Genomic DNA, 27,195 nt, shown 5'->3' on the forward strand with positions numbered 1-27,195 from the left:
ACTGGAGTGGGAAAAACAAATGAACTAACATAGCTCTAGAGCATGGGTACTGGACCTTAAATAAGAAAGATTCTTATCATTCCTAAATTGAGTGTAGATTTCTACTGGGGGTGACCCACCTGACCAACAGGAGCCCAAGATGCAAACGAAAAAGAGGGTGTTGTTGTTGTTGTTGTTGTTGTTTTTAAAGACTATCTGCTATGGAAGAGGCAATGATGATTATTTTTTTTTTCTATTCACACTCATCCCTATGGATAGCAATATGTCTAAACCAAGAAAAACAATGAAAATATATGTAAATTCCCTAAATAATGTGGCCCAATGGCTGTAAGAGCAATTGGCATGGATGAACTTACTTTTGCTTATTTTCAACCTTAAAAAAAGATTTAAAAAACTCTGACATATTGGGTGGAATACTGACATATCCATTTTAATATAAATATCTAGGCCCCTGTAATGTCACAGGTAATTCTTGCATTAAAGAAAGCACTGGACTTTTATTTTGGGAGAAATTGTGAATGACTTGATTTCATTAGGTTAGATAACTTCTGAGTTACTCTAATATCTGAATTAAAGGGACTTAAAGTCATATTTACAAAGAGTATTTTAAAACTGAGACTTGAGGAATCTCTGTATTTTTATTATTGGTTAAACCTGTGTGGAATATTAAGCGATCTGAACATTGATTTGAGTTTAAATTACTCCTCTGTTCCTACAACTCCAAAGAAAGTATTTGAAAACATGTCACATCCTCTAGCCTCAGGAATTGCCCTCTAGGGTCCTGTTTGGATGGTACCATTATTTTAAAGAGTTAAAAAGTAATTCGAGACCTCTTTTCCACTATCCTACTACAGTAAGAGGAACATCATTAATGAATGGAGAAACTGCAGTATGTTCATTGCCTAGTGTGGTGTTTCTGCAATGATGGTTTTTCATGTGCAAGGCCCGAGGCCAGGCTGTCATTTCTCTAGGCTCAGGAACCACTAGAGATAAGATCCTACAGTTAAGAAGTCCCTTTGCACAGAACCGGCATGGTGCCAGGTGTAAATAAGTCCTTCTTGATAATGGTGGGAGACCAGGATGAAGTGACCAGAATCATTTGTGAAACGTGATTTAGTGCATACCATTCATGACCCGAAAATACCAGATGCCTGTTTTAAGCTTGATATTCATGTCTAGGGGCTCTGGATGGTATTTATTGTTCTCTGGGTATTTGTAAGACTTCAGAATGAATAGCTTGGAGAAAAATAGGAAGGACATGTGCTTTGTCCTTTCTTAAGCACCTGTTGTTCAGGTTCTGGCTTTAGTAGGCAAGTATGTGTGCTAGTAGGAGATTTCTTGCTAGGCAAAATTTTACTATCTACATAATTTCTGTAGAGCCAGGCAGTTTCTATTAACTAATCAACATATCTATAAAAACATCTTTTAAAGTACATTGTAGACAACTCTTTTAATTCAAGTTCTAAAGGTAAGTAGGTATTTCTTTACAGAAAACTAAAAGATGTCACCAGTCCTAAGGATCATTATCATTTAAATGCAGGTTTTTGACAGTCTCCATGACCTATTTTTAAATGTGTGAATTTATTTGTTAGGAGAAGCAGCATGTCTTTCAAAGTTCAGTAATATTTTCAATGCTTTTTGCACATTGATTCCTGATTTTGAACCTATGCTTTTTTGTTAAAATATTACTGGTCAAACCAAAAATAATCAATGCAAATATACAGATTCACCCATGTAAAAATTGTGTTGTGCTGTTGATATCTTTCAATGCAAGTGATTTTATTTTCTGAAGAATTCTTAGAAGCAGAATCCTTGGCTACTAGAGGAACAAATATGAGGGTGCCATATTTTTAATCATTTTGTTAATCTTTATGACTAATGAATCAAATGTTTTTCATTGACAGTATTTATCAACTTGATTATATAAAGGATGATTAGAAAAAGTTAAGGGAGGATAAGAACAATATGACAAGCCATGTTATTTTGTATATTTTGCTTTACATTTTCATAAGGTTTAATGTCACCGTGATTGTTTTTATATGAAGTTGCTGACTGAAAGAGCTCATTATTGCCTTTCACTGTGGTGTATCAAAACAGTCTGTGGGTGGAGGAGATTTGAATGTAAAGGTCTGGCATAGATGAAGTCATTTTGGGAAGTGTAGAGAGTGGGTACAACAAAGTTTTTGTTGTCATAGAATTAGATTATGAATGCAGATATAATCAATGTAAGTAGTTAGCAGTTAAGTAGTTAAGTAGTTAAGTTAAGTAAGCAGTTAAGTTAAGCAGTTAAGTAGCTAGTAGCTAGTAGTAAGTAGGAGGAGGAGGAGGTAGCTAGTAGCAAGTAGTTAAGGTCAGTAGTTAGAGTTAGCAAAGGGTATTCTGACAGATAGCAGTGGAGCTGGAAAAGAGCCTTGGAAAAAAGGAATCAGATTTTCACTAAGATGCTTCTTAGAAATCATATCAGCTCCAAAGAGTAAGGATTTCTATTAAACAATATGCCATTATTTATTAATTTCATTTCCATTGTGATTGGCTTTGCTGGGAGCATTATAAATGAATGCTTTGTCACTAAGAGTTCACTGTGTTTCTAAGCATTTTTAGCCTACTTGGTTGACTCTTGATTGAAATCTCTTAAGAATTCTCCCCCTCTTCAACTCTTCTCTTATACCTCCTCCCTTCTGAGGACTTAATGTACTCTCTGCTTAACCAAAGAGACTGGACCATGTAGTGCTAGTACCATTGAGTTTTCTTCTTTATTCCTCAAAGCCAGTGCCTTTACCCTTTCTCTTTTCATTCCTGTCCATCGTTAAGGAAAACTTGTCTATCTACCTTGCTGAAACATTCATCTCTTCCTTATTCCAACTCCTTTCTATGTTTGGTTTTCAAAATTTTCTCCACTGATGCCTCAGGATTAAAAAAAAAAAAAAAGTCAGTTGTTCCTTTTCTTCCGAAAATAAATTAAACAAAGTTGTTTCTGGATTACTTGCCTCAGTTCTTCTTTGTGCTTCCCCACATATGATCCTTTATTCTTGTTCTGGTTTTTACATGAAATGATCCCCTTCTGTTCTCTGCCATCAACAATTCATCATCAAAGAAAACTAGAAGCCCACTCAGAAACCAAAAGAGTAGGCAGCAAATAGGTTAGAATCTCCGTTCTCAAGTGGAAAAACTCCCATAATAATTGTTCTACATATTTAGCATATTCAAATTCTGGTGCTTTACACGCATTTGACAATGACAAGTGTAATGAAATTGCAGAGAGGTTAAGTGACTTGTCCAAGATTAGTGGCAAATTGAAGTGCTAATGTTTAGGTCTTCTGAATTCCTATTCCTAATTTGTTTTATATTATTAGGCATTACTGGCGAGACATTTTTAAGGTAAGAAAAAAATTCTTCATTAAATGTTCATAAAGTTTTTTTCTTCCATGTCAATATATTTTTAAACTATGAAGTAGTTTCTGTTATAAATGATTTATTTCTCTCCATCCAAAATGATGTATCTCTATACATCATTACTGGGGCTCTTCTTCATTCAAGCCAGGCTCTTGTATGTTATATGAAGAAACTTGCCTCTATACTGACATGGAAGATGATTTTCAGTTCTTGCCCATGTTGTAACCAAAATCAATGTTGGATAATGTCAGAAAGTTTCAGACTGTGTCAGCTTTGATTGGGGGAAATTTCTTGAGATACCCTCAGTCTTAATATGAGAAAGTATCTCTTCTTCCCCTAACTAGTCAAATTTGGTGGAGAAGAAAGGAACAGTTTTCCAGAATTGACCTATAGACATTTTTTAGATAATTTTCACTATTGCTAAGCCTGACATTGGACACAAAAGAACACTTTCCTTTCTCTAACTTCATTCTCTTGACCCTTTTCCTTTTGTACTCTGAACCATTTCTTTCCATTGAAAGGAGCCCATAAATGTCCCCTGAATGCTTTTGGTTCTGGAACATTCTAGTAATAGCTATTTCAAAAAAAGCAAAAGATCCAGGGAATAAGAACAATGACTGCACATTTTAGGTAGATTCACTTCTAGGCGGTGAGATCTATCAAGGAATCAAATATTTGGGGTTATGAAAAATAATTTTGAGTCAATTAATACAGTGTGATTGGAAAACTTGTACCTCATCTTGACATGGTTGAACAGTAAAAAAAAAAAAAAAAGACCTGAAATGTTTCATGAGAACTTATATTTAAGGTTATACTTAAACAAAACAATATGAAATGCTGATGTAAAATACAACAGTTTGATGTACTTTCATGTATCACAATACATAAATTTATATCACTTTAAATTATTACTAAATTACTATTTAGTTAAAAATAAATTAATAAGACAGGGATTATAACAATGTGGTTTTGGAGGTAAGAAAATCCACTTTGATTTCTTTTCTTTTTTTAATCTCTCAACAGTCTAAGAGTACAGTTGCTTTTCTCTAGCTTTTCTTCTATACATGGTGCTGAATAAACAAGCATCTTCCATTTGCTGAGTTTTCAGTTATCTTGCACTTTGATTTTTTACTCACTTTGTAGTCACAAGATGAGAAATGTAAACACTGTACAAACAAGAAGTTCGTGCAAAGTCAAGCTCTCAAAACCACATGCAAGACTCAGTGGCACATGGTTTAGAGCTCACACACTCCAGGATCATGTAATACAGGCATGCAGATGGGAGGAAAGAAAAGCACCTACATCATGAAAATAGAGGATGATGAAAGAGAATGACATTTTCTTTATGACAATTATCTAATGCAAACCGTATACCCATAAGCTTTACCATATTGGAGGAAGGAGCAGTTAAGTGCCTTTTTGTGGGGAGTGGGAAACTGTATATAAATATTACTAGAGGTCAAGTTGTTGTTAAAGTTAAGGATTTCTATTCTGTACTTGGCCTCTTCCAGGTTATCTTCCCCAGTTCCTTGCTTTGTATTTCCTCTGCTATATCATGCAATAAAGATCAGAACTAACATTGGAAATCACTTAACAAGCTCTAAACCTGACAGATAACAAGGGTGTTCTCCACAATTTACACGAGAATTAAATTGGATATAAATACCTCCTGTTCTTACCGGTGGGTGTTGTGATTCCATGTATTAAGGTGTGAAGCAGACAAGAAAGAGATAAATCTTTCATAAGTACATTATAAATAGGCAAGTGGTATTATAAACCATATTCATAGGTAATAGAGTCAAACAATGAAAGGTAAATAGTTGTCAAAAAATAGACTTTATCACAAAAATGGTCACAAAACTAGTTATATGGAGAGGGGATGTACAATAAATAATTGTTGATTACTGTTATTGAAATAATCTGGCAGTATGGAACAACAAAATTGGGTGACACGTGTTTTGATTAAAAATTCTTGACACTGCTTCAGCCAACCCACGTTAGAGAATCCCCAATAGTTTCCGAATGCCGTTATCTTTGTTCAACAATAATACAGATGGAAATATATAAAGTGATCCATTTGTCAGTGCTTTCTAATGAGATTAAAATGTTATCTTAGTGATATCAATTTATCAAATGAATTTTCACAAGTAACTTCGGGATAATTAGAAATAGCACATGGGACTCAGTTATGCTTTTATATGAAATATGCTAACTGATAAGCTTTTCAAATTAAAATTTTTATAATGGCGTGTCCTTATTTCTCAGTCAAATAAATCACACATAGCTTTGATAAACTTATCCTTATATGGCTTTCAAATTGGGCAATATTTGGAATGCCTTCTGTCCTTTTACTTCTAATTTTTAACCTTTACTTTTTTATTAAAATATTGCTGGTCAAATAAAAAAATGTCAGTCTAAACTGGATAGGCTCACTTATGTAAAAATTGTATTGTGCTGTTCATGTCATTAGATGTGAGTGGTTTTATTTTCTGAAGAATTCTTAGAAACAGGGTCCTTGCCAGGTGGAGGAATTGATAGATGGTAGGGCATCATATTTTTAATCTTTCTTAATATGTCTGTGATATGCCATAGAATTTGCATATGTCACATAATTTATCTTTAGGAATCAGTCTCTATGGCGAAACAGGTCAAAAGAATGTGACAATTCACCTAATAATAAAAAATGCTCTTTAGATCGTGTTCATGTTATTAGTTATGGTGATTTTTAAGAATTGATAGAGGTGGGAAGAATTATGAAAAGTGATTGTTGATGTTGAATTTGCTTAAAAGTTATGAAGAATTCCATATTTCCCCTTTGAAAGGAAAGATGCATTATACCAAGTACTGTAAAAGGGCACATGGTTAACTGTTGTAAAGATAGAAAAATTTGTCCTTAACAGAAACATGAAATTTCCTATGATAAAATGTTTATGGCATGCTTAAGCTCCCTAACCTCTCCTACAAAACCCTCAGTGTCCTGTTTTGTTTCTGTTTTTGTTTTTTAAGGAATGTTAACTTTGGATTTCTGTTTGGGGGCATCATAGTGGTTGTTACTGTTTATTTGTCAAATCTTAATGCACATGGGTCCAACTATATTTTAGGGTGCTGGCAGCTAGGACATGTGGTAAAAACCCAGATCCTATGTTGGCAATATTCTCTCTAATTGGAAGTGGGAACTCTACTACACACAGTTATATCAGTTTGCATCATGTTATAATGCCTTTGCCACACAATATAACTAGATATAGCACCATGCAATGCCATGAATTGAGAATGAGAGACTATCTCCAGGGGAGAAAATAAACATCCGAGAGGAAAACAAAAGCAAGGGGTTCAAAGCTGGTGAGACTGGGTTTCCCATTTGGATTGTAGTTATAATGCCTGAGATACTTCCATTTTGGAAAACAGAAATACATACCATGTTCATGTCAATGCCATTGGTGTATGTCCATGCGTGCTGGAAATATTCTTCAAGCCGTTGCCTCAGAGGGTTGGGGATTTGGTGAAAGCGAATGAACTCTTTCACTCGAAGCATCTGCATGTGGTACCTGGCCGTTCCCGAGTATAGTCTTTGGATAATTGCAGAGACATTCCCAAAAATGCTTGCATACATTAGTGCTGGATTGGATAAAAAACAAAGTTATGGGGGAAGACTGCATTTTGGCTTCATTTTATCTTCTGAGAATCTCAAGTATGTAGATATTTTTTATTATCTCAATCCAGTTGTAAGGATTTACCACTGGCCCACAGGGAAAAAATAAGTTAAGCCAATACTGTCATAAATTTTATAATTTTGATGACAAATCTGGAGAGGAAAAATCTCCAAACTCACCATGGATTCTAAATTAAAATATAAACTCAGATTGTTTACACTATCAGTCTATGATCTGGAGTATTGACTAGAGATAAAAATGCCTTTAGAATAAACATTTTCTTTGTTATATCATAAGGATGTATGTCAAAGGATTACTACAGATACATTTTCTAGAGCTGGAGTTAAAAGATTAATTTTTAAATTGTGACATCTCTGACTTTTGGCTTCAAACTTAAGCTATTAATATTAAAAAATCTATTATAAATCTTAAGGTTATTTTGAATACTTTGGTTTTGCTAAAGAATGATAAATTGTTCTAAGGAACTCATAATTTCCTTAGAGTATTTATTTGTAGGCAATTTTTAATCTAAAATAATTCATTTTTACAGTATTTCTACATGTGAAATAGGTATCCCTGGCTTAGAATATGAGGATGGAATTTTATTTTTCTAGAAAAAAATGGGAAACACCTTTTTCTTTCATCTGTGATCAGAGAGAAACTGCTCTAACAATCCTTGCCATACATTTCAGTACTTAGGTTGAGTGCCCTTTTAAGTGGTTTCTGGGTTAAATCTTTGTGATTTAACAAGTTATTTGAGTATCTTCTCTTTCCTTTTATGTTTGTATTCAGTTTCTAGTAATTCTAAAAAAGTGCGGTATTCTATACAGTAAGTCAAATCATGATACATGGTCTGTATTTTGATCTTTGGGTGTGTGTTAAAACCTTAGAGAGAAGTAGTGTTATGTTTAAGACACTGGAACAGCTCCATTCCGAACAGCTTGGTAAAAATGAACAGCTTAAAGTGTCTGATTCAACTGTATTTAACCAACAAATCCAACTCCCCCTCCCCCACACTTTACAAACCATTACTTCTTTAAACCACTTAATCATTTTTGAAGTAGATTTTGGCCAGATTCAGGTTAAGCATTTTAAAACAATTTATCTTCTTGGTCATTTGTTTTCTTTTCCATCTTATCTTTGTCTTTAGTTTAGTATGGTCCTTGTTGCCATATCCCAAATAAGAGAATGTCACAGAGAAAGGAATTGTCCTTTGTTTTTACCTATTTAAAGGGATGAGAGTTGGGGAGACCTCTAGCGAGCCTAAACTGGAATGTGTGAAAGACAGTAATTCTCAGTAAGATAGACAAGCTGTTTAGGTTGGAATTTCCACAGAGAAAAGACTTGAGCCCAATCTAAGTAAATGAATAGTTGATTTAGAAGAGAGTTAGCAATACTTGCCTGAAACTGATTCTTGTGATTAAAGGAGATTCATGTGAAGAATGTATTTTACTCTTCCTAATTGTAGTGTTGGAAATATTTATGCATGCTATTATATCTCCAAAGTATCTACCATTTTTTTTCAGGAAATAGTTTAGTTTGTACAGATTAAGTTCACTTGATTTAATGGAGGGCACATAATCAATGCCAGTTATTTTACCTAACCCACATATTTTGTGGAGAATCAGGGAAAACCTTATTTTGTTTGTAATAAATACTATGGTTTCATTTCCATATTGTGGTTTTATCTCCATACTGCCATAAGAATGAACCAAGACATTAGTTTGGGTCACAAACAGGCATTTCCACTTGTTGACAACATGGCAAAATCTAGATTATAAGCATATAGTTGAATACATGAATAACATGTATTTCTCTTGGGTAGTTCTGTGTGATGGGTTTTAAAATTGTAATGAAGGCATGAATTATTTTTTTCTATTTTTTTAGGAGCAACCAGAGCTAGAAGCTGTAAGTGAGAGAGAAGCACAGTATAATCATATTCTTTATATATCATTTAGTTAATGCCCATCAATTGGCATAAAATATGAGCCAAAAGTAAGATGGCAGACTATATAAGGACATTTATCTCCTCAACTCAGTATTTTATTTAGCTTTCCTCAATAGGGAGTTCTAATTTCATCGAATGGTTTGTTCTAGGTTTAGCTATCATAGAAATAAAGAGGTATATCCTAAAACTTCCTTCAACACACCACCCAAAATCTGATATGCTAACCAAACTAGTAAATTCAGTTGATCATTAGGCATTAGTTGAAACGTGCTTATAGAACAAATACATTTCTTTTCTACCCATTACACAAACTTTTTAAACTTTTAACTTAAAAACTTAGATGTTATAAGCATGTCATTTACATATAATAAAAAATCGGTCTTAATTGTACAGATCGATTAATTTTGACAAATGTACATATGCTGCTGCAAACACAATCAAGATATGGAACATTATTGATATGGAACATTACCCCAAAAGATTCCCTTGTGTTTGTTGGCTGCCTACACACTCACTTTAGAACCTAGACAACCACTGAGCTCCAATGTATGTCATTACAGGTTAGTTTGCATTTCCTAGGATTTCATATAAATGGAATCATGTGTGTATTCATTTGTGTCTGACTTCTTTTGTTTAACATGTCTTTGAAATTAAATCTGTTGTTGTATGTATCAGTAATTTGTTCTTTTTTTCATTCTAGTTTGCATTGCTTGACCCTACCGGTTTATCTCTTCTGTTGACAGAAATCTCACTGTTTCTAGGTTTGGGCTATTATGAATAAAATTGCCATGAACATTTGTGTCAAGTCTTTGTGTGGACACATATTTCCATTTCCCCTTAAACACCTAGGAGTGGAATTGTGTGATATGTATTCTGTTAGGCTGTTTCTCAAACATGTCCTTCCAGCAATGATGACAATATCAGTTGTTCCCAACTTAACAGCTGGTATTGCCAATCTTTCATTCTAACCTTGTAGTGGGCATGTAATACCTCTTTTGAGTTTTAATTTGCATTTACTGATGACTAATGACGTCTTTTCCTATACTTATTGGTCATTCATACATTTTGAAATGTCTATTTAAATCTTTTGCTCATTTTTAAAATTGAGTTGTTTTTTATTATAGAATTGTATGAAATTCTTGGTATGTTCTGCATACAAGTCTTTTTTTTAGATCTAAGTATTGAGAATATTTTCTTCTAGTCTAACACTTGCATGCTCTTTTTCCTAGCAGTGTCCTTTGTAAAGTTAAAGTTACTAATTTTGATGAAATATAATTTATCAATTTTTATTGTACTATTCAGGATTTTTTGTTTGTTTCATTTTTGGTAATCTGTATCATTCAAATAACTTCTCTATCACATCTAAATTGTCATACTTATTATAAAGTAATTTGTAATGTTATTTTATTATTATTTTAATAACTTTATAATGGGTAGTGATATCTCTCATACAAGACATTGGTAATTTATGTTCTGTTTCATTAGTCTAATTGGAAATTTATAAATTTTACTGGTGTTTTAAAGAGTCAGAATATACTCCCATTAATTTTCTCTAATGTTTCCATGATTTCAATTTTATTAACTTTTGCTCTTATCTCTATTTATTCTAATTTTACGTTCAGTTTGGGTTGTCTTAGAAGCTTAGACTTTGATTTTAGTTCTTTCTTCTTAAAAACACTTAAAGCTACACATTTCTTTCTGAGCGTGGTTTTAGCTGTCTCTTACGCATTTTGATACATTTTATTTTCATTTTCATTCAGTTAAATTATTTTCTAATTTTCCATGTGATTTTTTTCTTTGAACTATAGGTTATTTGGAAGTCTGTTACTTACTTTCTTTCCAAATATCTGTACCACTCTTTTCTCTTCTCTCTTCTTTCCCCTTCCCTTCCCTTCCCTTCCCTTCCCTCCCCTCCCCTTCCCCTCCCCTCCCCTCCCCTTCCCCTCCCCTCCCCTCCCCTCCCCTCTTCCTTTCTTCCTTTTCTCTCGCTCTCTCATTGATTTCTGGTTTCTCTTGTGGTCAGAGATATACTCTGTATGATTCAATACATATAAATTTGTTGAGTGTTTGTTTGTTTCTGTTTTGTTTCTGGTTCAGAATATGGGTGCTTGGGTGGCTCAGTTGGTTAAGTGTCTGCTTTTGGCTCAGGTCATGATCCCAGGGTCTTGGGGTCTAGTCTTGCATTGGGATCCCTGCTCAGCAGGGAGCCTGCTTATCCCTCACCCCCTGCTTGTAATCTCTCTCTGTCAAAAAAAAAAAAAAAAAAAAAAAAAAGAAAGAAAAGAACAGAACAGAACCGAACAAGAAAAAGAATATGACCTGTCTTGAAAATTTGATATGTAGTCCAGCATATGGTCTCTCTTTGGTGAATATCCCACATACACTAAAACAGAATGTGTATTCTGCTGGTATTCTATAATGCCAATATGTCAAGTTAATTGACAGTATCATTCAAGTCTTTTATATCTACTGATTTTCTGCCTGCTGATTCTATGAAACATAGAGGGAGGAGTGTTAATTGCTAACTATAACTGTAGATTTGTCTTGTGAATTTGTCTATTTCTCTTTTAGGTTTGGTCAGTTTTTGCTTAATGTAATTGCTCTGTAACTGGGTGTTTACACACTTAAGACTGTGGTGGCTACTTTGTCTTTGGTAATAATCCTTGTCCTCAAGTATGATTTAAAATCAATACTGCTCTTTACATATTCTCATAATTAGTGAATATGGGTACATCTCTTTCCATCTTTTTCTTTTACCTGTCTCTTTATATTTTAAGTGTTTTCTTTAGATAGAATAGAGATGAAACTTTTTTCAGAACAGCTGACAATTTCTGCAGTTTAATGAGAGTTTAGCTCACTTACATTTAATGGAATTATTAATGCGGCTGTGTTTAAATCTACCATTTTGTTATTTGTTTTCTCTAGGTTCCCATTTCTCTTATTTCCTATCTTTTGGTTTTATTAATTTTATTATTTAATTTCATCTTCCCTATTCATTTGTTAGCTGTGCTGAAGGAGTTACAGTATGCATTTTTAACTTATCACTCTGGACCTTAAATAATATAATAGCTCTTCATGGATAATGTAGGAATCTTGCAACAATATACTTCCATTCCTTCTTTCCATTTTTATACTATTATTGTCACATTTTTAATTCTACATATGTTATAAAACCTAAAATTCATTCTCCTAATTTTTGCTTTAAAAATTATTTTTTGAAGACATTTAAAAATGGGAAAAAATCTTTTAAATCTATCTACATATTAACCTTTCCTGGTGTTCTTCATTTGTTTTTCTGGATCCAAATTTTCATCTTAATAACATTTTTTTTACCTGAAAAACTTTATAATTTCTTATACTCTGCTTGTGATGAATTACGTCAGGTTTTATTTGTCTGTCACTTTTGAAGGATAGATTAATTGAACAAATATTTCTGTGTTGACAGATTTTGTTTTTATTTGGGCACTTTAAAGATTTTATTACATAGTGTTCTGACTTGCATTGTTTCTAATAAAAATTATGTTCTCAAGCTGATGTTTTTCCTCTGTACATGATGTGTCTTATTTTTTCCCCTCTGGTTACTTTTATTAAGACTTTTTCTCTTTATCATTAGTCTTCAGTAATTTGAGTATGATGTGCTTTAGTGTGTGTGTGTGTGTGTGTGTGTGTGTGTTTTGCCTGTTTAGCGGATCCACTAAACTTTCTGAATCTTTGGTTTCTAGATTTTATCAATTTTGGAAAATTTTCAGCCAGTTAAAAAATATTCTTATGGTTCCCTTCCCCATTTTTCTGTGAGTCCACACACACATTTATTAAAGTGCTTGGTATTGTCTGCTAATTTCATCATTTCTGTCAATTCTGGTTCCGGGCTTTAGTTTGTTTGTTTTAGTAAGATATAATTGACATACAACATTATATTAGTTTCAGAAGTACAACATAGTGATTTTATATTTGTATAGAGTCAGAAATGATCATCACAATAAGTCTAGTTAATATCCATCACCACACGTAGTCACAAAGTTTTTTTCTTGTGATAAGAACTTTTAACATTTACTCTTTAAGCAACGTTCAAATATACAATACAGTATTATTAACTACAGTCACTATATGAAACTGTACTTTACATTCCTATTTATTTATTTATTAACTGGAAATTTGTACCTTTGATTCCTTTCACGCATTTTACCTGCCCCTCACCCCCAGCCTCTGGTAACCACCCATTTGTTCTCTGGATCTATGAGCTTGGCTATTTTTGTTTCTGTTTTGTTTTTGTTTGTTTGTTTGTTTTTTAGATTCTACACATAAGTGAAAGTATAGGGTATTGTTTTTCTGTCTGACTTGTTTCACTTAGCACATAATGCCCTCAGGGTCTATCTGTGTTGTCACAATGGCAAGATCTCATTCTTTTTTCTTTCTTTTTATGGCTAAATAATATTCCATTATAAGTATATATTACATCTTCTTTATTGATTCTGAGTTAAATTTTTTTTTCATTATTGTTTAGATTTTCTTATTCTTAACTTTTCAATTTTTTAATGAATTCTGGACACTTCAAATAGAACATTGTTTAATGCTGGGTATGAATGTTGGATATTGTTCTTACATACAGTTAAAATACTTGTAGATCAGTTTGTTCCTTTTGAGGCTTATTTTTTAAGCTTTGTTAGGGATAGACTAGCCCTAGTATTATGGCACTATTTTTCCGAAATTTCTAATGAATACTTTTGATATTCAATGAGGGCTTTTCACTCTGACAGGGACCTGAATATTTTTAATACATGTGAGGTCAGGAAATTGTTCAATTTATGGTACTTCTGGTATTTATTAGACAGGCCTCAAGTTTCCCTCATGCATTCGTGACTTAGTATTAATCAGTAGACCCAAGAGGTACCTCTGCTTAATAGTGGAGATTTTCTCTGCCATAGCTGCCTCTTTTCTCGTTGTCTGGTCTTGCAAATTTTAGCACTCTAGTTACCATGACCTCTGATCTCGTTTTCTTAACTGGGTGGGATCACTGTTATCTGCTTATGTTGCTTTTCCTTTCAGTTTGGTCCAGAAAGTGACTCCTGGCAGAAAGCTGAAGATATCATGGGGTCCATCTTGTTTGTTTTCCTTCTTCAGAAATCAAAATTCCCTACTGTTTTCCAATGACTGAAAACAATTGCCTTCTGTATTCTATTCAGTTTTCTGTTATTTTCAAAAATTTTGTGGGAGTGTGGTAAATTTTCAGTTATTCCATTATTGCTAAAAGCAGAAATCCAGTAATTTTTTTTCACATGCTATAAAACAAGAAATTCTCCAAAGATGTTTGTAAGAAGGTTAGAGATGGAATACATTTACCTTCATTTACTGGTTTATGTATTTTTTAAATTATTTTGTATATTATATTTATAATATTTGAACAAAAATATAAACTATAGGGTGCCTGGGTGGCTCAGTTGTTAAGCATCTGCCTTCAGCTCAGGTCAGGATCCCAGGGTCCTGGGATCGAAGTCCACATCGGGCTCCCTGCTTGGCAGGAAGCCTGCTTCTTCCTCTCCCACTCCTCCTGCTTGTGTTCCCTCTCTCTCTGTATCTCTCTTTGTCAAATAAATAAAATCTTTAAAAAAATAAACATATATTATAATACATAGATATAAATATATGAGCATAACTTATATTTACACTTATTTAATGGCTGCTTAAGTTTTTCTTTATTTTTTGTCTTGAATTGCGTACATTTTTAAAATGAATTCTCTGGTCACTCTTGTCTGTACACATTCAGCAATACAATTGGTAACTGTCTTTGCAAAAACAGTTTTTAAAATATATCTATAGACATTTGAGTCATTTGCATTTAGTTAGATGATCTCTTTTTATGTTTAATTTTTAGTTTCCTTGAATTATATTGTTGTAAGAGAGATGGTAGATGCTTTGTTTTTTACAACTTGGCTTCATATTTTTCTTTTTGAATGAAGATTGGTTTTAAAGAAGTTTAGGGATGATGAGAAAGTACGCCTTGATAACTAGTGTTAGTATATACACAACATTTTACATCATATTTTTAAGATATTGTATATTATTTTAGGTTCAATTTTTATTTTTTTAAGGATTTTATTTATTTGAGAGAGAGTGAGAGATTGAGGGAAAGAGAGCATTAACAGGGGGAGGGCCAGAGGGAAAGGCAGACTCCCTGCTGAGCAGAGAGCCTGATGTGGGGCTGGATCCCAGGACCCCAATATCATGATCTAAACTGAAGGCAGATGCTTAACTAACTGAGTAACCCAGGGGCTCCTATTTTAGGCTTAAATCAGGGCACTCATGATCTAAGGAGTATGTGTTTAGTATAGAAATATAACTAAACAAAGACAACCAAATCATTTTCTAACACAGTTGGATCTGAATGGAAATACCATATGTAGGTGCACCCATATACATGAAATGGCTAAGCACATTTTGGGGCATTCTTCTTATTAAGTTTTAAGTCTTAATTTGACTTTATTTATTTGTAGCATAACAGGTGATGACAGAACTCTCCAGGAATATCTATAATTTTTTTCCTGTGTGACACTGAGCTCTACATAATTCCCTTTCAATTAAGGTGTATAGAACCAAGTCCATTACTCAATAAAGTATATTATGTGGAATGAGGTTCTATCTTACTCTACTCAATTAATTAGACTGTTTTCTCTCTTTCTAAAAGATGAAAAATATCTGCAGAAAACAAGTATCCTTCTTTAAGAATTTATAGAAATATCCTTGTATTATATTTAAGAGGGAAGGAAAGAAGGAATAAAGGAAAGAAGAAAGAAGGAAGGAAGGAAAAAAGACTGTCAATTATCCTGATTTAGGTATTAGAGATTGGATATAGACCAAATAAAGAACTGAGTTTCCCTAATTTAAAATAATTCATGTGATAAACAGTACTATGTATTTATCATAATCCTCACAAGTGATAGGGAATTTCTAAGTGGTTAGCAGGTTAGAAAATTCTTTCTTGCAATTTCTAAGTTTCAAGATGTAGGTTCTGTTTTATTTATTTAAAAAAGTATTTATTTCTACACAGATGTTTGAATAATTAGGAACAATCTTTTAAAAATTTTCTTGGTTTTCTACCTATTTCACTAGAATTGATAATCACTATACGATATTTACTAGCAGTTATAATCACAGAGTGGTTGGGACCGTGTTTGTCCTGAAAGATTCAATCTCTCTGGAATGAATTTTTCTGTGTTTCCTAGTAGGTCCCTTTTCCATTTCCTTCTGGGTGCAAGGCTACTTCTGTGTTTGTAGCCCAGACTTAGCCTGAATCTGTAGAATATCTCAAGAGTTATTAGAATATAATGCTATTTACCTATACAAATCTTATTAAAATAACAATACTGAGACATATATATGAAAAGCAAATTTTAAATACAATGAACAATAAACTGGATGGATTGATACAAGTTTCATAAATAAAGCATACCTAAATACATTTCATTTGCATATATGTTAACATTTAAAATCAACTCTGGATCTATTTTCAGATTTGTACACCATCTAGGAATGATGCCCTTTTTTAAGCTTTAAAAATCCATTATGGTTTTGTCAACTGCAGCTTGGTATCACAGCAGTTATCTTTAGTGACTCCACACTATGATTTTGAAAAATACTAAAATATCTTTAGTTGAACATATAATTTTTTGTTTCTTATTGTAAAAATATATCTCTTAATGATGTTCATGTCATCACCCCATTACAAGGTAAAGAGCAATCACTTAAACTTTGGAATAATATTATAGGGAAAGGAATTTTTAGCAAATAAGTGGTGAAAAATACATATATATATTTATCTGTCTATAAATACAGATATATTTAAGAAATATATATTATATATGTTATATAGAAATATGTTACATAGAAATATATATGTTATATAGAAATGTTATATATGTTATATAGAAATATATTTTTCTATTTAGAAATATATATATATATCTGTATATATATTTTTCTATCTAGTAATGTGTTATATATGTATATATATATCTAGTAACGTGTGTGTGTGTGTATATATATATGTATGTGTATATATATTTCTATCTATCTAGTAATATAAGCTAATCTTTCCTACTCTAATCTGGTCTCAGCTTAAAATAGAAAATAACCACTACCAGTGGTTTTACAGCAGCAAAAGTGAACTATAAGTATCAATTCTGGAATCCCAAGATCTACATAACTCCAGTTTATGTTTGTGGTTTTCTGAGGTTCTGAAAGTCCTTTTGGCATCTCCTCTTCACAGACAGAATCAGGTTTGATAGAATATAATACCCATATATGTAATTCCATAATCTCTACAGTTTTCGATAGTTTTTTCTTCGCCTTACTCTGAATTGTCTACAGATATCAATTTTGTGATATTTTATCCTAATAGATAACAAAAGAGAAATCTACTTACAGCCAATCAACATGACACAGATTGAAAAGATTTTCTCCGAATTGGTATTAGGAGACACATTCCCGAATCCTACACTGGTTAAACTGCTGAAGGTAAAATAAAGTGCTGTGACGTATTTGTCTTTAATGGACGGTCCAGAACTTGAGTCACTGTCATTGTAACGTTTCCCAATTTGTTGTCCTAAGGAATCCAACCATCCGATTTTGTCTGTCAGGTAGGGCCTTTCTACATTCCCAATTGCATACCAAATGCAAGCCAGCCAGTGAGCTATCAGGGCAAATATGCACATTAAGAGCATTAGAACAGCAGCGCCATATTCTGAATATCGATCAAGTTTCCGGGCCACTCGCACAAGACGAAGGAGTCGAGCTGTCTTCAAAAGACCAATTAATGTTGTTGTCTGTGGAAATAAATGTGTATGGTCAGAAATGGTTGGGAAACAATTCAGTGTATGTTCCTGTGAAGCAAAGTAAGTAAAACAAGTTAAAACAATATGGCAGCACTGAGGATGAATGCATATTTGAATTAAGTATTAAGGTGGTTTTTAAAAAATTTTACATCTGCTTTGGGAAATACTTTTAATGTCTGTGGTACATTAATTCATTATAGTAACATGCAAGACCCATGGGACAGAGACTCCACCTGTCCAGTTATATCTTCTAACCAAGTCCTTGAAGATAACGAATACTCAGTAAATTATTCCTTCACCAATAAACATCACTGTGTGTTGCTGGTGTGGCTAATAATGGCCACATACTGGGATTATAGTGTTGAGCAGGCAGACATGATCACTTTCATAACAGAAAGAGATATTTACTTACTAGACAAAATGCCTTCTCTAACGAGGAGAAACAAGGTTTACTGTCTTGTGGGGAGAGAGAGTTATTTTTTAAAGAAACAAACAATAAGCTCATTTCACGGTGAAAAGTGTGATAATGATAATAAAACACAGTGGTATGAGAGAGGGTGTCTGAGGGCATGGTCAGCATGGCGGTGACTTTAGAAAGAAAGGCCAAAGAAGGTCTTGCTGAGGAGCTGATGTCAGAGTTGAGAGAAGCCCGCATAATGAGCCAGGCAAACACATCATTGGGAGCCTTATTGGATGATTGTATGCATGCCTTATGCACTATATTTAAATTCATTTTTACTTTCTAAATGTGGTACATTGATGAATTGTTTCTTGATTTCCCAATGATATGATGTATTTTTCTTTGGGATGTGATATGTGTAACTAATTGTATGATTATTACTGACCAGGTATCTAATGATAGGACACTTCTATATAATAACAGGATACTTAACTGGTTGTTTGGATTTGAAATCTGATAAGTACAAATTACAAGTTCATTTCTTAGGTTTCCTAAATAATGTCAGCTATAAGTACTATATAATTCACAGGGCATATAATTATTCCATAGTTACATGGTGTTTACCAATCAATTATTGAGTCATTTTATGTGTTCATTGTTGGTGTTTATTTTGCAAAGTACAACCAACTGTATTAAGAACGCTTATATTTTAATTAAAGAAATAGCACATGTCAGAGCTATTGCCCTCTATGTTTTCATATTGACTTGGAAAAAAAAGCACTAAATGTTAAGAAAAATAGTTTCATTAATATTCCATAATAAGTGTTGTAGTTTCTTTCTCTTTCTTCTTTCCTTCCTTTTTTCCTTCCTTTCTCTTTCCTTCCTTCCTCCTCTTTCTTTCTTTCTTTCTTTCTTTCTTTCTTTCTTTCTTTCTTTCTTTCTTTCTTTCTTTCTTTCATTTCCTTCCTTCTTCTTTCCTTCCTCCCTCCCCCACCCCCGCATCTATCTATCTATCTTCTTTCTTTCTTTCCTTTTTCTTGTGCCAGAGTGGTCACTAGGGAGATCCTTCAGTCTCCTCTGAATTCTTTTCAGTTTGTATTGGAACCTTCTAGAGATGAGAGGAGATTATGTAGTTGGGATGTGCTTATCAGATTTGGGCTCTAGTCTTTACTCATTATGGATTGTGTGGAAAAGTGGGTCTTCCTTGTTTTCAATGTTGAGTTATTAATTTTCAAGGTGGAATAAAGAAAACAGTATTTTTTTTTTCTTCACAGATGTAAAGAGTTTATCTCTTCTTGATCAATAAAAGGAGAGTTTAAGTTAGTATTATGTAGTTCTCTGGAAGAAAAATCAACTTCCATCATTTGAATTACCAACAATTTAATGGAGCAGCTATTTTTTTTTTTCAAATTTAGTTGGTTCTTTTTTGTTTGTTTCAAGTTTTTATTTAAATTGTAGTTAGTTAATATATAGTGTAATACTGGTTTCAGGAGTAGAATTTAGTGATTTATCACATATAACACCCAGGGCTCATCACAGCAAGTGCCATCCTTAATCCCTATCACCCATTGAGCCCATCCCTCCAGCCTCACCCACATCCCCTCCAGCAACCCTCAGTTTGTTCTTTATAGTTAATAGTCTTTTATGGTTTGCTTTCCTCTCTCTCTCTCTCTTATTTTTTGTTTTTGTTTTGTTTTGCTCCTTAAATTTCATGTATGAGTGAAATCATATGGTATTTGTCATTAGCATAATACACTCTAGCTCCACCCACACTGTTGCAAATGTCAAGATTTCATTCTTATTGATGGCTAAGTAATAGTCCCTTATATACATGTACAACTTTTTTTTTCCATTTATCAACTGATGGACGTTTGGTCTCTTTCCATAATTTGGCTATTGTTGATAGTGCTGCTATAAACATCGGGGTACAAGTTCCCTCTCAAATCAGTATGTTTGTATCATTTGGGTAAGTACTACAATTGCTGGGTTGTAGGATAGTTCTATTTTTAACTTTTTGAGGCACTTCTATACTTTTTCCCAGAGTGGCTGCCCCAGTTTGCATTCCCACCAACAGTGTAATGGGCTCCAAATTCTCCTGCATCCTTGCCCACATCTGTTGTTTCCTGTGTTATTGATTTTTGCCATTTTGGCGTGTGTGAGGTGATACCACATGTAGTTTTGATTTGTATTTCCCTGATGCCAAGTGATGTTGAGAATGTTTTTATATGTCTGTTTTAGCTGATTTGTTAGGTGTTAGAACTTTGGAACAAACAAATGGATGTATGGATTCTGCATCCATACCAGTCTGTCATCTTGGACAAGTTGTTTATTTAATTTCTAAACTTCAATTTTTTCATCTCTAAATGGGTATAATAATGCCTCGTCACAGGGTTGTAGACAATGCCCCATAAATACTAGCTTTCTATGTTATTTAAATATCCCATGTGCTTTAGTTTCCATCAGTAAGCAGGAACAATATATTGTGAAATAGATTGATAGACCTTACACATTTTCCAAATACATTACTTTGCTAGCTAGAATTCCAGCTGGAGGATTCTTAACACCAGCCTTTTGGCCTCCTCAGGAAATGGCAGTAATGTTAAAGATGAGAGCATCATTTAAATGCACTGACTGCTTGGACTTCAGTAACAGGAATCACCCTGGTTCAATGTGTCTCTTTCTACACTTCACAGCTTCAGTTTGTGTGTTTTTCTTCCTTGCTCTGTTACCTATTTACTTGTGTTGAGAAATCAGAAGTATTTGAAGATTATTGTTCAAAACTTTTTATCTTTGAAAGAAAATTTCTCTCTGAACCTCAAAAATAAATGAAATATAATGAAAATTCTCTAGGGTATTTGGCTAATGAGGTGAAATGCTTCAAAACAAATGAGATGTTTTAATAACATGTTGTGATAATAAGTACTAAGGACTCTTCTAGCTGCCAAGATAGTAAAACAAAAATGATGTTATGAAAAAAAAAAGAAAAAGAAAAAGGAATCAATCTGCTGTGTAGGCTACCTCCCTCCTTTCTCCTTCTTTCAAAAAAAATCTGATTCTTCTAGGATTATATCAAAATGAGATAAAACCTAGGTGATAGTAAGTTCTTTAAGCAGATAAATGAATGTAATTTATATAATAACACATAAGTAACATCTTTCCTGGAAAAAAAAAAAAGCTTAAGAAATATAGCACATGATGAAGTCTCATCCCAACTGACATTATTCCAACAAAATAATTGCAGTTGTAGAGCAAGAGGGAGGGAGAGAAAGAGAGCAAGAGGGGAGGGAAGCGGGAGAGAAGGAGAGAAAAGTAGAGGGAGAGAAAAGGGGGAGAAATAACTAAATAGTTGTTTCACCTTTCAGTTGCTTCATAAGGATGAGTGAAAATTGACTTCAACAGTCAAAGCCATTCTCTTGTGATTTCATAACATGAAATCAAGAATAATCACATATGTTGTTTGACAATGTAACAAATGACTTGATCTTATTTTTATTGTTGTCAAGATGCTGCTAACACACCTGGGTATTCTTCCTTAGCTACTGTTGTGTACAGCATATCTTGTAGATGACACCTAAGATTGCAATAACTCTTTTCTTCTTCTTTAAATATCTCTTTAAAGATTTAAAGTGTTTTGCCCATATTACACAAAGAGAAAAACGATTGCACCAAAATTTCAGAGACAGTAGCCTAAAGAATGATCAATCTCCTCTTGCTGATTTGTTGGAGACTATTAGTCCCCACTGTTTAGCTCAATGTACTCTCTTTGTATTACGTGCAAATGAAAAATGAGACCAACAACTACCTTATAGTTGTATTAATGTCAAAACTTGGCTAACTAGAATTTCAGCATATATATACATATATATTTCTCTCACAGTATATCTAATTTCTAATTTCAGACATATTATGTAAATCTATTTTTGTGGGTTTTTTCTCGAATTTTTAAAAATAGAAATAAAATTATCTTTTAACCTATGCAATAATTTCCAAAGAGTAGAGGTAAAAAATTTTCTCATAGATGTTATTTCTTAACTTTTTATGGTATTAGAAAAAATACTGTTTATTATTACTTTTGGTAGACTAAAAGAGCATAAGAGCTCACAAGACTCTTGTGATTATGTGATTATGACCTGTAAGATATCATAATAGTAAGTAAGGTGGAGGAAGAGGTGAGTTAGTTTGCAGTAGCTTGAAGCAAGGTACTTTGTTTTTTGGTTCTGCTCATGAACTGTAGCAAAGGAGACATAATGAATTCTAGCAAGCCATGGCTCCGCCTCATTAGTACCTATGCCATTTCAGACCTGAACTCCTTTAACTGTGATTGAATGATATTGCAAACTCTTTCTGCCTGAATGCTACAGTAAAGAAAGTATACTTATTTAGGACTTTTATTTTTAATGTACCTTGTCATAGCTTTTAAAATGTAAAATAACTCTTCCCCTGGCAATTCAAATTATTCAAGTTTCTGGGTGGTTGAAGCATATCATCCAATTTAAATTTTTTTTTTTAAAATGTGCCCATATCATAGTTTACTAAAGCCCTAGATACTTTCAGGGATCCTGGGTGGCTCTGTTGGTTAAGTGTCTGCCTTTGGCTCAGGTTTTGATCTCGGAGTCCTGAGATCAAGCCCAGGTTAGGCTCCTTGCTCAAGTAGGGAGTCTGCTTCTCCCTCTTCCTCTGCCCCTCCCCTGTCATGTGCTCTCTCTCTCTCAAATAAAAAAAATAAAAATTTTAAAAATAAAATGAAATCCTAGATACTTTTTTATACTGAGGTAGAAGTTAGTTTCCTTTATTAAATATGACTTTCTTAACTAAACTTTATTTTAAATATATATACTCTAAACAATTGTAATTTTATAAACATGTTAGATACCAGACCCAGACTCAAGATGACCATGTAATTTTTTTTTATTAGATATTTTACAATAGATGAGGTAATATCCTTTCTTAGTGTAAGTGAAATTCTTTCTGAAGGCCTGAAATTAGAACAGGGGACTTCTTACTATTATCAAATAATTCTCTTCTTAAGAATAAATCTGGTTACACTTAAACTGAGAAATCCTCATCAATAAGAGAAAATATTATGCTCAATAATTTTCAAAATAAATTTTAAGTAAGCATTTTCAAGAATCTTACATTTAAAATACTTTATTTCAGAGGTTTACTTTCTAAAACTTTTGCCTGTAGTAAGTGGATAGAATTATTTATTTTTAAATGGGGAAATATAAGTATGTGATCTTTAGTTTTGCCTACAGTATTGAAAGAATGAATCATCACTGAAAATTTCTACTTAATCCATCATTCTGTTCTGTTTGTCAAGAAATATTTGGGTACAAGTGGGGAAATGGGAACACTTAGTAACACATAACTCTACACTCATGTTTTGCTTCAGGTTTTATTTCAATTCCCTCTAAGCTCTGGTGCTTATATATACCATTCCATGAATTGCTTACCCAATAAAACTTAACAATATTGAAACTAGTTTTGAGTTTTTTGTTCAGTTTGAGTCACACTTTTTCCAGTATTTCTAAGGACACATTCACTAATACAATAAAAAAAAAAAAGAAACCATATTTTGAGTATGTAAAAAACCTTAAGGAAATCACCTAATTTATTCTTTCTTTATTCATACCAAACCTCACAAATTCCTCCACAAACTGAGGCTTTCAAACTCAAGATTTTACAACCTCCCTGTGAAACTCACTCCAATATTTAACAACCTTTACTATCAAGATGTTTTTATTTTTATTTTGTTTATAATTAACATTCTATTTTGCTGCAATTTGAACTCACTTTCCCTTTCTTTAGTTACAGTAACGTGGAAAACTGGTCATCAAATGATTTTAAATAGTAATAAGCAAGTGTTACAATGAATAAAAAATTTTGGATGTTATATTTTAAAAAGAGAATTTGACTTGTTTTGAGAAATATTTAACTAAAAATTGAACCTTTTGTCATCTCTAGCAAATTGTAGACAAAAGATCACATATACATGATGAATAAATGGTCAGCTAAATGAAAAACATATTTATTTTATGGAATGTTCTTATATTTCCTTGGTTCAGAAATTATTGCATTGGGGACCCTGTGTCTCTCACTTGTCATACCACAGAGTTTTAGAGGCATGACCAACAACCTCAAATACAATCCAATGGAGACATCTGCCTTAACTTCCAAGAACTATCTAAATGGAGACACAGTCACTTTATGGGTAGGAATATATTATGTATACAGTTCTTCAAAATGTATCTTGGTTTTTAAATTTGAACATTAGTATGTCTAATGTCTTAGCAATTCACTTCTAACAAAATAATGGCACTACTGTAGAGATCAGGTTCAGAAAGAATTCTGACAAGGTGATCAGAATTTCTATACAGATGCTGGCTAAGTTTTCCCTTGTATCCTTTCTATGATGCATCTAACAGACTAATGAAACAAACATATCAATGTCAACAGAAACTCCTCTTTTCTATTAAAACTTCCCCTCAAAGAGCACTGTATATACTTAAGTTTCGAAGACCTTGTTTGTATTCAGGATTCATGAAAAGTAACAGTAAAGTGGGAATGGAGAGAGGTCCACAAAGGAAGTATTTAATAAAAAAAAAAAAACACTAATTTTCAGGAGAGGAAGACGTTAATGAAGTCTGTAGCTAAAGAGAACGCTCTAGATTCTAACAGCTGATATATTTGAAAGTCAGATAAGCAAAATATGGGAAAAATTGAGGGAGGTAATGAAAAGTTGACTTTTTGGAGATGGAGTCAACAATGTTGTTCTCTTGCATCAGTGATATTGAGACAATTTGCTATGGGTGGCATGATATTTGATGATGCAAAAATTAAGAAACAGAGACTCTTTTCCTTCCTTGGTCTGTCTGGATGGCATTAACAATAGGAAGATACTAATGACATCGGAAAGCCTAGTTATTGCCCAGCATTTCTTTCTTTTCTTTTTTTAAAGATGTTATTTATTTATTTGAAAGAGACCAAGAGAGCATGAGATGGTAGCGGCAGAGGGAGGGAGAGAAGCAGACTCCCTGTTGAGCAGGGAGCCCAATGTGGGGTTTGATCCCAGGACCCTGAGATCATGACCTAAGTGGAAATCAAGAGTCAGATGCTTAACTGACTGAGCCACCCAGGCATCCCTGTCAGTATTCCTTTCTTCAACATATTTTCTTAATATTTTGGAAAATCCTCTAGTTATTAGTAGGAGATTTGCTTTTACTTAGGCTAAAACGTCAAATGAGTGTTTTGAAAAAGTGAGCAATTATGTTCATATAAAATGTATGTGTAATTCTGCTTTAGTAAAAATGTATATGCCAAGCTATCCTCAGCATTTATAGGATATATGTTTTATAGCTAAAATAATATAGATCCAAAATTCAAATAGGTTTCCTTCTTCAGGGCTGAGTGTAAATAAAACTGAAATATTACAGTAGCTTACCATTTAGAGAAATTGGCAAGGAAGACACTAATAGTTAATTAACTATTTTGACATTGACAAAACTGTTTTCTCTAAGGTCATCTGAGATGCTGTGATGCATAGAAAAAAAAATTTTAATAATTCAGCTAGAATTAAGCGATGATGAAATCATGGCTGTCCTTATATTTAGTTTAAAACCACTGCTTTACTTGATGATTTATGTCTTTGTTTTGTAGAAATGTTCACCCATGAGCACATGGACTTCCTCTTTGATCCAGTTAAGGCCACCAAATCTTGCATATCTAAACAGCAGAAATTCCTGCCACTTTTAAAAATGAAGGTTTCAAGGTTTTACTTTAGACCTACCAAATATGAATCTCCAAACTCTTTTATAAGATCCACATCAAAATCTGTGCATGGTCCTGAGGGAGAAGCACGGGTCTAAACCAATCTTTGCCATGATTATATCTAATTAATAATTTGATGGAGCTCGCTTCTTTTTCTTATACTCACATATATATCTTTCTAGTTGTTCATGGAGTCCCTGACTTGCCTACATGCCATCTGTACTTGGATGACTGATGGGCACCTCAAACTTCACATGGACCAAACAGGAATTTCTCTCCCATAATGCACCTTCTTCTCACCAGGTTTTTCCTATCTGGAAAGTTGCTTCAGGACCTCCATCCTCCAAAATATCTCAAACAAAAAGAAAGAAATGACAAAATCTTTGAACCATCATTAATTCTGCTTTGTTTCTTACTCCTCCAACAATATTAATCCATCAACAAGCCTAACAGCTCCCCTCTACTATATTCCAAATGTGTCTTTATCTCCTCACCTCTATTGCCACCATGTGGTCCAAGCTGTTGCTGTTTTGTTCCTGCTGCATTATAGCAAAAGCTCAAAGCTTTGAAGAAGCCTTCCCCTGCTTCCAGCCTGACTAAATTGTCTGCAGATCATCAGCCAAGAGGTCTTTAAAACCGTCCATTAGATTATGTTGTTCCCACTCAGAAGGCTCCACTGCAGCCAGAATAACCCCAAATGCCCAAGATGTCACGGTTGCATGTGATTTGGTCGCTGTCACTGCATCCTCCTGTCTTAGCATTCAACTCCCAATTCACTATGGTTCACCCCAGCTGCTACCGGCCTCTCTGCTCTAACACACCAAGCTTGTTCCCCAGATGTGCCATTTTCAGTAGTGTTTTCTTTTGCTTGAAATGCTCTCCGTGTGTTTTCAAGAGACCGTTTTTTTTCTGGTCAAGTCTCAACTCAAATGGCACTTCCCCCCAAATCGTTCCTAATTGCCTCATCCAAATTAGCCACCTGTGGAAATCATTCTGCATCACAAGGCTTTTTCTTGTCAGCTCATAAACTTCTTAAGGGGAGAAACTGAAACAAAAACAGTAACTCTTTTCCTTCACCATGTGTAGCCTTCTAGTACTGCCTTTCCCACCTCCTTTTATTACCAAGATTCTAGCAAGAAGGGGCCCTACATGCTTCCTGTTAATTTCTTTTTTTTAACTTTTTTTATTTTAAAGATTTTATTTATT

The 27,195-nt window shown here is 33.5% G+C and overlaps 1 protein-coding gene across 4 annotated transcripts in view; it reads right to left on the bottom strand.

Moving 5' to 3' along the window:
- Positions 1-27,195, bottom strand: part of KCNH7 (potassium voltage-gated channel subfamily H member 7) — a 482,562-nt gene that overhangs the window by 43,500 nt on the left and 411,867 nt on the right. For 3 of the 4 annotated variants that reach the window (XM_032880308.1, XM_032880307.1, XM_032880306.1), the window contains 2 exons: positions 17,414-17,813; positions 6,812-7,011 (listed from right to left, as the gene is read on the bottom strand). In XM_032880308.1, coding sequence (XP_032736199.1) covers positions 6,812-7,011; positions 17,414-17,813 — 600 coding nt within the window. Of the gene's footprint in view, positions 1-6,810; positions 7,012-17,413; positions 17,814-27,195 lie in introns of all 4 variants that reach the window. The other variant, XM_032880309.1, reaches the window with a different exon arrangement.

The sequence above is a fragment of the Lontra canadensis genome, unplaced genomic scaffold (genome assembly GCF_010015895.1).
Source record: "Lontra canadensis isolate GAN:19392208 unplaced genomic scaffold, GSC_riverotter_1.0 scaffold69, whole genome shotgun sequence".
Taxonomy (NCBI): Eukaryota; Metazoa; Chordata; class Mammalia; order Carnivora; family Mustelidae; genus Lontra; species Lontra canadensis.